This window comes from Manacus vitellinus, unplaced genomic scaffold, assembly GCF_001715985.3.
Source record: "Manacus vitellinus isolate BGI_N305 unplaced genomic scaffold, ASM171598v3 scaffold_7_pilon, whole genome shotgun sequence".
Classification (NCBI taxonomy): Eukaryota; Metazoa; Chordata; class Aves; order Passeriformes; family Pipridae; genus Manacus; species Manacus vitellinus.
The window spans coordinates 21,400,009-21,412,822 of NW_021940813.1; the positions used below are offsets into that span (position 1 = coordinate 21,400,009).

Sequence of the window (12,814 nt, forward strand, 5' to 3'; positions counted from 1 at the left end):
CAAATTACTCAAACAATCCTTAGCAAGAATTTTGGACTATGCCATCTAGCCTTTCCCAACCACTTTTTCCACTGATGAGGGATTACCGTGGTCCAGCAACTGTGTCCAACAGGCAGGTTGAGCTTTGCCTGCTCTGAAACCGCAGGGTGTACAGGCCAGCTGCCCTCAGTGTCAGAGAGCTCTTCTGGGCATATTAAGTCGTGTATAGACTGTAGCTGTTAAGAGCTGGAAGAGTTTCTGTATTTGTGCTGAATCCTGTGGTCAGGAACATTCAAGGTGATGCCCCTTCCTGAAGAAAGTTACCTGTTGATCATTTGTACCCTGTCAGCTTTAAAATGCTACTAGTTTGATGTCTGTAAGATTACACAACAGCCCTTCCACTTTCAGAGCAGCTGTAGATACGGGATATTTGTAAGGCATGTGTAGCTGCATAGCCACAGCTGTTGTGAACATCCAGTGTCTTGAAGTGAAGTTGGTATGTTGCTTCTGCAAGGCAGTATTTGTTCTGCTTTCTTTATGAAGAATCAAAATCCATCAGTTACTTTACAGCATGTTTTTATAGCTGATTTTGCAATGTAGTAGTCATTATCACCATTTTTAATCTGTTGACCCTTCACGGCTTGGGTTGCTTCTTGATGTGAAGTTGCAAAGGAGTTGAATGTAATGTTTGCAAAATGCTTTGAAGATGAAAAGCTCCACAGTAGGTTTTTATTATTACCAGAGGCAAAGTGAGGAGGAGTGGCTTAATGTTGGATTGTTCATTTCCCAAGAGATGGCTTTGTTTTGGAAAGTGCACATTATCAATTGGATTGTAGACAAAATTATATTATTTCAATCCTGAATATAAATAAATTGGCAAACTTTCTACCTTTATATTATTTGCATGAGATATTTGTAGAAGAGCAGAGCATTTATGGTACTGCCTATGGCTCTGTTCTTAGCTTATGTTTACTGAAGCATTTTTTAAAAAGTATTTGGCTTCTACAGTCCAAAGGTATTTTGGATCCAATCCATTCACACATCCTTATATATATATATATATATCCGTATATTTATAACTGTATGATACATAGATACATTTATTTGAGAAATATATGTATTTGAGATATATATTGCTCTTCAAAGATAAAATAAGTTCAGCATGTGAATTTAAAAAAGTGACCAGCATTCAGAAATGGTGATGTTTTATTAGAGTTTTGATTACAGGCAATTTTTCATTGCTCAACCTCTCACATGTCTTCTTTTTTTTTTTTTAATAGTGCTTTAAATATTTCTTGAAGCATTTTTATTTCCAGCCTGTACCTACATCATAAACTTACAGGTGATTGTAACAGAGACAAATAAAAAGTAAAAAAATGAGCTGTTTGGCAATTCTGAAGCTGCTACTGTTTCCTTGCGAGTTAGAGAAATGAGGGAGCTGCATCGTTCAAATGGAAATTGAGCTGCTAAACCAGGGGACTGCTTCAGGGACACCCGATGTCCTCACGTGGTTCGTTGTCTCCCTTGACCTTGCAGCGGGTCATTGCTTCTACGCAGCAGCCTTGTTTTGACAGAGCTGTTTTGTGGTGTCAGCACAGGGTGCCTTTGGGGAGCCCTGGCTGGCACAGCCGGGATTTCTGGAGCAGCTTTGTCTGTGGAGGGGCTGCTGGGCTGCGGCCAGGCAGGCACTGCATCCCTGCAGCCTTGAGTGCTCTGCCTCGCACCCTGCAGCTGCAAAGGCTCTGGGGTCCTGTCTGGCACTTGCAGAAATCATTGTGGAATTTGCTGATTCTGCCAGATGCAAGCTAAACACTTGTTCCCAAGTGGTGTGTCCCATCAGTACAGCTGTTGGTTATGAAAAACATGCAGTGGCTTTCATCCGTAATAATACAGCTTTGTTGAAGTATTGCAAGCTTAAAATATTCTGAGCAATACTCTGAAGCAGGACCTCCTTGCTCAGCCTACAGGGAGCTTTATTCCCTGTGCTTCAGTTAAAATGCTCGTTTATTTTTGTCACTAATGTCAGAGGTGGGGAGGGAGGGAGGCTAAATTTTCCCTCCATACTGTCAGTAAGGATTAACTACAACTGGTGGGCAGTACTTTCAAAATATTCTGGCCTATTTACACAATAAAACTGATCAGAACAAAATAAACAGTTCTGGTCAGTGGCTGAATGCTGTATTGTGGCAGCTATATTTGGCAGCGGATTTTCTCATCATTTTTCCAGTGTAGACAAAACCCTGAATGCTGCAGAAATCTTAAGCAGTACAAGCAGATAATACCCCTACTGAATAGCTTGTTTCTCCAGTTGCCTTTTGGGGAAACAGGACAATTTGGCTGTAATTCAGTTGGAACAAATGCTTATGAAGCAATGACAAAAAAGCATATGAGTAGATTTATCATTTTGCCATGTAGGGAAATAAATAATTCCGTCATTTCCAGCAAGCCATGGTATATACCTGTGAGATGGTGGATCTCTCTCCAAGGTATAATCTCTGCAAAGAAGCATTAGATAGGAATTGTGACAGACCAAAAATTGTTGGTTTCCTACTTGGGTTTTATTTTTTTATTTTGTAAACAACTGTAGTGGGTACTTGCAATTACCTCCTCATTTTTATGTGATATTCTCTAAGGAATGAATTGAGAGAAATGTTTGGGCAACCATTCCGTATTTCCTGAGTCATAGATTTTTGGTAGTTTGGAAGATAAAATTGCCTGACACTCAAGATAGGAAATATCTCTTTCTATCTTGCATCTTGAACTCAGTTTCTGAGACTACTAAAAGGAAGCCTTTTTAAACTTGTCTTTTTTTTCACACTTCCATTTTAGTGATAGTCCCAATGCTGTCCATGAGGTGGAAAAGTGGTTACCACGACTGCACTCAGTTGTCATAGGACCTGGCTTAGGTAGAGATGAAGTTCTACTTGAGAACGCTAAGGTAATATCCATACTGATATTTTATCCTTTGTCTTTATGTTGAATTTTATTAACTAGTTTCCTGTATTTTACATCACTACACAAATGTTCTTGATAGGGTTGCTAAATAACAAATTTAATAAAATATTGTTGACTGAAAATTGCAGTTCCTGTTCATGGTCTTCACTATTACACTTAATCTTCACTTGGAATTTTAGGCATCAGTATGGTTGTTTTGATTTGCTTTTGTTTTGCTTGTGAAAGTCACTAATGAAGAAATAGATGTTGGCATATCTAGATAAAGGGCTCTGTGTTTTCTTAGGTGCAAAGCACCTGTACTGTGAGTGCACAGATATGGATTTGATTTCCTTATTTTCGGAACCATATTTGACATCTTTTCTCAGATGTATCAAAGAACAGGGACCGTGTCCCCTTGCAATAAGAAATAATACTCTTAATTATAAAATGTTGCAGATTTCTACTCTGGATAAAGAGGTAATCCTATTTTCTGTCAATCCTCAGTGGAGAGATGAAAACAGGAGCTTAGTTTTGTACTTTAAATAACACATACTTAGACTGTCTTCCAGATGATGTTTTGTATTACCGTCAACACATTTTGGTATGTTTGAAGTGTATCTTTCAGTCTACTGTCAATCTAATTTTGTACAGTTTCTTTTTTTTTTCCTGAGCAGTATTACTGAATTAATCAGTGGTGCTAACAAGTGGAATATATATAATTTACAGAAATTTTGACAGTTACACAGTGATATTGCAAAACAGGGGAGGCAAGAGACTGGAGACCACACTGTCCAAGTGGTTTAGAATACCTTGAAAACTAGGGAGCGTGGTTTTGCTAGGATTTTGTTAGAGAAAGTTGTTGTTGGAGCTTTTCACTTCTTTAGTTCTCCTGCTTCCTTTTCAGAAGGAAAAGGTGTGTATTATGATACAGAGGTGCAAAACTAATAAAGAGTAGAAAATAAAAAATAAATTATTACACTTGATGAAGAAATCATATTTTATTCTAAATGAACTATTTAAACATATTTTATTATTTTTTAAAACAATTTTTCAGAATTGCTTCTACAGAAAAAAAATTTTGGTCAATGATTTTTCTATTTCCTTGGTTTAAAAAAATTAAGTTTGTCTTCTGTTCCTAAAAGAAGAAAACTTTAAATAAAAGAAAATAAGATTCATTTATAATATCTAAGATATGTCAGATAAACTTCTTTTATATCAGAATTCCATCTGGGGTTTATGTGCTTATCTGTACTAAAGAAGTATCTGGGAGATTTCTTGATTGTGTTTTTTTCATCATTGCTAAAAATAATTTTGCTTTCTTAGTGAATTACAAGCATACTTTTACTTCAGCCTGGCTGTCCTGTGTAAGCTAGCTTAAAGAAACAAACCCAGCCGATAAAGACAAGGCATTTGGAAGTTACTTCATGCTAAAATCTCAGGATACATTCATGTGAGCCAAGGATCTGGCCTTATTAATTTCAATTCACATTAAAGCTCAAGTTCTTTGTCTTCACTCTCGTTATGTAAGTGTTCATTAGTTACCCAGTGTTGTGGGTTTTAACATGTCACTGGGGACAAGTGACCCTGTTTGCCTGCTTAAGGAAGACCGGTGCTTCTCTGTGCTGAGGGAAAGCTGAGTCTCCCTCTTGCTTCAACAGCAAATATTAAGCTTCAATAAAAAAGCAAGAGATGATATCATTGCTATTTAAAACTCTTATAGGAGATTGGACTGGTATATAATTTTCTGGTTTCCCTTTAAGCTGACCATGGCATGTGTCTTAGGAACACAGGGCTGAGAAGTAGGTGAGTGTCTGCTTTCTGATCAGGGTTTTGTATCAGAGTGGTAGTTTCAGTGGGAGAGAGCTTCCCCTCTTCCTCCTTCTGTCCCATTAAATGCTGAGGCATAGAGGTCTGTCACCCCTCCGAAGCTGTTTTTATGTCTGTTCTTGTCAGTATTGTGCCAACGCATTGCCAATGAATGTGATTCTCTAAACAGTCATGTGTTTGGGCTCCTTCTTTCCTATGAACATTGAGAAATTAAGAAATTACCTAGTGCAGTAACCTGCAGTTTCTGGTACTTGTTGACCAGGTGGTTTATCATCTCTAGATCAAAGAATGCTTTGCTTCCTCAGCATCTTTAGTATGTCACCTGCCTCCCTCATTCTTAATGCCTGCAGCAGCATGTGGCACTTGAGCTCCTTTCAACAGTCTGATTAAAAAAAAACCCACCTTGTGATCATTTTCCTTTGACTTGTTTTTTTCCCTTGAGTGCATAGTGATATTCTTTAAATACATACTTACTGGCTTCCTCTGATTTTCTGGGTTTGGCTGTAATTCCATTTACAAGTCCTATTACAAGAAACCACTCTGCAAGTTATCTCCTGCTTTCATGTGCCGCTTGTGTGGGTCTGTGCCAGTAACCCTGCTGTTACTCAGTTGCTTGGGTGAGGGCTGATGCTCTGTCCAAGCTTCCTAGCCATGGATTTGAATGACCAGGAGCGGCAGCTTCAGGAAATTATCCTAAAGAAAGCATTTGTTGTGTCCTAATAGCTGTGCAGCTGGATTCCTTGCAGATGTGGCAGTTGTAGTCTTGACCTGATTAGACCTTCCAACTCTGGAGCAAGTAAGCAGTTCAGGCTGTTTCTCTTCAAGAGAAAGGAGTGAAAACACATTTCTGCTCCACTTCTCAGCTTTGGAGTGTGCACACTGAAGCATCTCTGCTCCCCGTACCACTTCAGACTTCTGAAATGCTGTTGCCATATTTGGTGTGGAACTTGGCCACCATGTCATCTTCCTTGTAGGAAACATGAGGCCACCCGTTTCTCCCTTTCAGTGTCCATGATTGATTCTGGCCAGAGATGACAGTACGTTACCTCCCTGAGTTCACCTCAGTTGGAATGCTGCTGCTAGTGGTTTAGACTGTTGAGAAAGAGTTTAGCTGCCATATAGGAAGCAAGGCCAGGGTCTCTATGACTATCCTATGTTTTGAATCTGCAACATATTTCCAGAGGTATTGGATACTCTCCTTTTTTCAAATAGCACCAATATTATGTCCCTCTCATACCTACCCATCATAGTGTTCTTCATTCAGCTGTACTGGGGATGTTTGCACTTCTGTCTTACTCTGATCTGATTTTCCTTGTAGCTGAGGCTTGGAAGTAGGGAAATTTCTGCCTGTACCATCTAGAGCTGTTCCTCAGGTGTGTGAGAGAACTAGATTCCTCTCCTGGAGGATGATGAGTGCAGCTTCCGAAAGCACTTTGGAAAACTTCGATATTCCTTGCATAGCCTCATGGGAGAGATACTGCCTAATGCTCAAGGATGTTCTGCATTCTGCTGCCACCTAGCAGTTAGGCAGTTACAGGCTGAGCTGTGTTCTTTATCAGTTTCCATCCTTTTGACATCTCCTTTCCCCTGTTCCTTCTGGCTTTATGGTCAACTGGACGGATACTGGATTGTTGGTGGAACAGCAGTTACTGTTGGGGTCAGGTAGAGAGAAGAACTCATCCTTATGAAGAGCTCTGTTCCTTAACAGAAGTCTTTGATTTTGGAATCTTCTTTGCCTGTCACTGGGTTCTCTCTCTCCCTGAAGTGCTAGCACTGAATCCTGGACTCTGGCACTTCAGACTTACTATGTTTTGCTTTGCAGCAGGAAAGGTAGCTTGCTGTTTTCAGCAGTGCATGCTTTTGCTTCCCTCCTGTGAGAGAGGTAATGATTAATAGTAAGAATGGCTCTGTGTAATTCAGATTACACGATAAAATTGACCGGTTGCTCAAACCATGTGCTTGTTCCTCTCACTCAATTTTCAGTCTATGTTTTAGCTACAAGAACACGTCAGGAATACCAGCCTGGGTTTTTCTTATGGCTGAGGCCCTGCCTAGCTGCTGTTTGTGCCTATTGCTGTTGCTGTTTCTCTTCTCTCACCCCCCTTGCCTTGCAACACTGCCCTCAGCCAGTCATTTGCCCTTAAAGATCTCTCCTGTCTCTTGGGATATAAATTTCAGAAGTCTCATTTTCCGATCCTAGTGACATCATTGTAAGGTTGTGTTGAAAGGTTGTCTGGGCTGTAGTTAACATGGTGAGAGAGTTTTGGGCCGTTGTCACGGGATCACCTCCATCAAGTGTGGCCAGAGAGAACCCATTTGAAATTGTCAGATAGATGGATTCTCAGTTCCACCTTGATGGAGGCATCAGCCTTTCTGTGTTTGGTTAGTTGGATTAGTTTCCCCCTTTCAAGTCTCATGCTTTTAGGATTTAGGCAACACTTCATAGCCTCAGTAAATTGTGAGAATGGGACCAGGTGCTTCCCTATGCTATCTGCACCAGTTTTTTACAAGATCAAGAGGACTATAGAATACAGGGCCACCTGTTGTCATAGCTGTCTGTTAAAACTAGATCTGCCACTATGGACCTTGAAAAACATTTTCCACTCCATTTGTACCAAGACACCTGAGAAGCATCCCAGGCTAATGCTGCAGCTGACAGATTAGTCATACTGTCTGTGGCACCCACCACCATGCCCAAATATGAACAGGATTTATTACTCTTTAGCATCACTGCTCGTGGCTACTCAAATTAGCAGAATTATTATTTTCCAAACTTCGTTCTTCAGTGTCACATGCATCACATGCATTTGCTTCTTTCCCTGTTTATACCCTCTGGAGGTTCTCAGTGTGGGAATTCAGCAGTTCCTAGGGAACTGAAGTAGCACTTCCTATTCTCAGCACTCAGCTAGGAGGAGGTGAGGTAGATTGGGTCTTTTGCCTGTTGTACTTGTTATGACCCACCCCAGAAGGGGAGGGTAACCCAGGTTCTTGTTAGTAAATCCCTTGGGGTGGATTAGAGTGAAACAACACTAAATCATCGGTGTTTGTAAATATATATATATGTGTGGTTTATTTTAGAACAGTTTTGTTTCAAAGGAAAACAGGTGTAGTTGCTTTGGTTGTTATCATCTATAGTAATACAGCAATATTAAAGCATAAAAATAAGACTTAAGGAAATGTATAAGAAAAGGAAGAGAAAGAAGGATAAAAATGGAAAGATATATATAGTCACCATCCGCTGGATCCAGCAATGAAACTTGGCAGTTGCAGTTTTCATGTCTGTAGATTAAAGCAATGGTCTTGACCACTGGGGCTAGGGGAAGCCCCCCACAACTCAAAGATTTCACGAGTTATTATACACTTGGAGCTCAGGTGGGAACACCTTGTACCTTCCCTGGGGGTAGGGAGTTTTACAATGGATGATGTCCCACAGGACGTGTCAGGAATCTTCAGTGCTCCCCAGAGGGTCTTCACAGCAGAGTCATCATGTAAGGGAGGACCTTGGCATGCTAAAAAGGATTATCCCATCTCACAGGATTTGCCTCTTCCCTTATCTGGCAATCCAGTTTGTAGCTTCAGGTATGCACACCCTTCTGCACCTGCAATAGTTGGACAATGGCACCCACTTATCTTATCTGAAGGTCCTTTCGAAGTAGGCCTACTCAGGGAGGGGTGGGCTTTGCTAGGTGAGCAGTCTTTTGGTGATCTTAACAATGTTTAAGCCATTAACCATTTCAATCTCTGACAGTACTGCAGAGGCAAACCCCAGAGGGCATATACGTGCACTTGCTGTGAGAATGTGTGTGCAAAATGCATTCCTCTGAGCCTTCACCCAACCCCCAATATTGATGCATGTACCACAAGTAGTATCCAGGGAAAAACTAATCTCTTACCAGCCAAGCTTCACTGCTCTCGAAAGGCCTGAAGAGAGTCAGAATTTGTGCGTGTCTTCACCTAAGATGAGGCACTTGCTGGGATAGGATGCAGTTCTTTCTCTGTGGTAGTGTTACTGGTGCAGATAAAGCTTGGGAACACCTCTCAAAGCAGAGAGATCCTCTTGGTTATGCCAAGAACTATTGCTGCTTGTTCTAAGAATTATTAGTATTCTTTGGCTTCCTCACAAATGTCTTGATTAGAAAAACAGTGTTTGAATATATGCTAACAGGACCTTAAATACAGGTTTATGCAGCTTGCAAACAGAGTTTATTTTCTAATATATGTAATGGATCTTGATGACAGTCATTCACAGTGAAGTTGGGATGTTTATTTGCTTTCTGTGTGTAGGCTCATATTGTTCTTAAACGTGATTTTGTTACTTAGAAGCATCTGTAAGAAAAACACTGAATGGTATACCTTTTCAACTCTTTCTGGGCATCATTCAGCTACAAACTCTACAAAGAAATCTGCAGTTATAAATGACAGAGTTCATTTTAAGTTTATTTTTTTAGACAAAATGCCAACAGCTGACCATGAATATCTTAAGCCAAATCTAATATTAACGTAATCAGGTATAAATTGGACGCCTTGTAGAGTTTGCATTGTGAGTGCAAACAGTCAGTGGATCAAAACATGAGAAAAATGGCTGCTGTTATTTATTCTGATTAATGCTTAAAGTGGATTTGGATGTGTTTAGGGCTGAAAGTGTATAAATGTAGTTTCTTAAGTGGTGTCTGGTTGACCATAATTTTGAGAAGCAAAGCCAAAAAGGAGTGCGCTGGGGTTTTGCAGAACTAGGATAGTATTTCAGAGGATTTTACTTTGTTTGCTTGTGTTCCTTTTGTTCAGGCATTCCTTGGATTGTGTCACTTCTTTAAGAATTTAGCATATGATTGAAGCTGATATTAAGAAACCCTTAGCTGCAGTTTTCCTCCACCTTTGAGGACTAGTGATCTAATTTGAATTCAAAGAGAGAATTTACAAGTGAATAATTTTCATATCTTTTTTTTTTTAAATGTAGAATAGAACACTTCTGATTAGCTGCCAGCTACAATGTCTTCAGCTTTGTTAGTTGTAAGAGCAGCTTTCCTAAGGCACTTAATGAGCCTGATCATGTAGTAGGGTACTCTTTAGACTCCTTGTTACCCTCTGCCTGGCTTAAATATTTTGCTGTGCACCTAAAAATCTGTTTTGGAGAACAGGTCCTAGCATGAGGTATTACAGTTAAAAGAAAAAGACCAACTTAAATTGAATGGAGCATAAACCATGAGATAAAGAAGCTATTTGTTTCAGAGAAAGGATATTCATCTCTTTTATGAGCCTCTTCATTCAAGAGTGGTGGTCATTCCTTGTGTGAGGTTTGAGAGCTTGGTGGAGTGATTAATGAACTAGTGATAGTTATGCATAAGAAATTTATAAAGTAAAACTCAGGCAATTAGGCTAGTTAAGGGTGATTTTTATATATCTTGTCCACAGAGAAAGTTTTGTTTGTCTTTACTGAATTTTAGGAGGATGACTTCTTGGGTCAGTTTATAGGAACTAATGAAAGCAAGTTTAAGAGTTAACTGCATGGGGTTTTTTTGTAAAAACAGTAAGTAAATAAAAAACCCAAAGCCAGTTACTGAAAATATGTCTCTAATTTGAAGAATCTCAAACAGTATAACTCCATTCTGAATGTTTTTAAACATCTTGCTCCAAACAGAATATATTTAGGGAAGCTTCTCCCCTCCTGCCAACCCTGACTGAAGCCTTGAGCACAGCCTGAGCTTGGAATATTTGCCTACCTCTAGCTGTGCAAGATTACAAACTTCTGCTTGCCAAGCCCATTTTCCAAGCATCTCTGCCACAGAGCTGCATCCTGACCTCTATTACAGCTGAGTCCCTGCTAACTCTGCATTTATCCAGACTTGAGGCAAGCAAGGCAGAAGTGCTTCCTAGGGCTTTCAGTGCCCTAGGAATTCTGTAGGAATTGATTTGCAGTGTGTTGGGGTGGAACTTATTTGTTCCTCCCGGTCACCTGGGGGAAGAGGATGTGCAGAAATGCTTCCAGCTGCAGCATTTACAGGAAATGTTGTCTGTGTCTTTTATCTCTCTGTTCCAGACAAAACCATGGATCCGGGATTGCTGGATGAGAGCGGCATCCATGCAGAAAATATAAGCAATTATAGGTGGCATTTCAACAGCAGTTTCTGATCCTAGCTTTCAATAGAGAGTTCTTTTTAAAAGGGGCTGCCACTCCTTTTTGATTTTTTAAGGTTGTATGGGACGTAGCCAGTGACAGGTTATGCACATTTGCATGTCTCTGCCAAACCAGAGTGTGTAATTACATACTTGGCATTTGCAAGTTGCAGTGGAGCGCACTTTCAGTGGGCTGATGGCAAGGTTATACTACTTCCTAAAGGGTTTGGATGTCATCATGGCTAATGCTCTCCATTATTATGGCATGTTAAAGCTTAAACTTCTTTTTGAGAACATGAGTAAGAATTTTGCCAAGGGTAGGCCAAGACATGACTCTTGAAGGGACTGAGGAAATGCAGTGTTCATTGCTGACATCAGTAAAGTGATCTTTCCTTTGCAAGGTAGAAAGATGACAATGTGAAAATTAATTACTGTTGTGGTATAGGTGTTGCTTTATATGTGCTACTATTGCAGTTTTCTGTTAATTTAATTAAAATTCAATCTTTTATTAAAATGAGTGGCTCTAATTTCCTGATTCTTCCCTTTTCAAACACCAAATGCCAAAGTTTTGTGTAGCTGAATCAGTTCATCAGGAAAAATGCAAGTAGTGAAGTAGTGATAAAACTACTAATATATTAAAAGTCATTGCAGGCGTTCTGCTGCTAATCCACATCTAATTAAAAAGGCTGAATAGTATATCCAAGTCAGGTCTGGGCAAAACTATGGAATTGTCTTTTCCATGGAGCTGTGAAGAACCAGGTTGTATGCTGTTATATATGGGCAGAGTAAATATGATGTGTGTTATTGCTGGCTCATGGACTTGGGTGGAGAAGTCCAGACTGACTGCAGAGTTTCTTTCCAAGAGGCCGTGGGTACTTGCTGTGAGTGCACCACCTGCTCTCTGCTCCTGGTTCTTCGGGATGGCTGCTCTATGAAGACTTCTATGACTGATAAGATATCCTTTGGTTGTACTTAAGAGCTCCACAGGAATTTATTCCTCCCTCACATGTTCTCCATTCCTCCTCTAGCTGTTTTTTGCAACCAGTGTTTCACATTGGCTCATCTCAGCCCCATTTTTCCATAATAATTGTGGAACTGTGCAAGAGTCCTGGATGTCCATGTTAGTACAGTGTAGGTGAATCTTGTGTTTCATAGCACAGTTGCAGGCTATCAAATGCTTAAATCATATCATGCTTATCTGCATTACTGTGCTCTCTTTCAGCAGTAGCCTGTCCATTTGTGCCTTCCAGCTTCTGTCTCCTGCAGTCCTTTCCAGCCTGAATAATTTCACCTTTGTGTATCGTTCAGGTGTCAGTGTTTTGGGGGTTTTGTGTGTCATGTTTTTGGGGGGATAGACCAGTGGCTTTTACTGTAACAAACTTCTTTTTTTGAGTTCTTCCTGAGTAGGTTGCTTGCATACAACTCCTGGATAACCAGTCAAAGAACAAAATTTTTCAGGAAATTGTATTTGTCAACAGTAAAGTGGGAGTAGATTCAAGTTAATTTTACTTTTTTCTGGCTTTCCTCCCCTCAACTGCCTCCACCAAAAACTGCCATCACTGAAATACTATTTTGGGCATTCCTAAATGTCAAGTATTTGGTGCCGGTAACAATGATAACTGTGTGAGAGGTTGTCCCATACAGCATCTTCATGAGATGAAATATGTGAATCCCAGGTAATTTCCTCTTGGGTTTAACGAGGATAGAAGCTTCAAATTTGGCCTTCAGTTATTAGGAGAGGAAACTCCTCTTACAGATTTGTTCTAGCATGAGTCCTGCAGCCTTCTAATGCAGTTTGTCATCACTGATTTTAGTAAGAGTGGAGTGATGCCTCTTTCCCTTTTCTCATGCAGATGTAGAACCACTGTTTCAGAGAGCTACCAAGTATTTAGGCAACTCATACAAAGCAGAATATATCTAGCATGAGGTTGCCCAAACCCCCATTATTAGGACTCTGTAT

The 12,814-nt window shown here is 40.1% G+C and overlaps 1 protein-coding gene across 3 annotated transcripts in view; it reads left to right on the forward strand.

Annotated features, from left to right (window-relative positions):
- Window positions 1–12,814, forward strand: part of NAXD (NAD(P)HX dehydratase) — a 49,029-nt gene that overhangs the window by 17,873 nt on the left and 18,342 nt on the right. For all 3 annotated transcript variants that reach the window (XM_018084162.2, XM_029964710.1, XM_029964711.1), the window contains one exon: window positions 2,809–2,917. In XM_018084162.2, coding sequence (XP_017939651.2) covers window positions 2,809–2,917 — 109 coding nt within the window. The remainder of the gene's footprint in view (window positions 1–2,808; window positions 2,918–12,814) is intronic.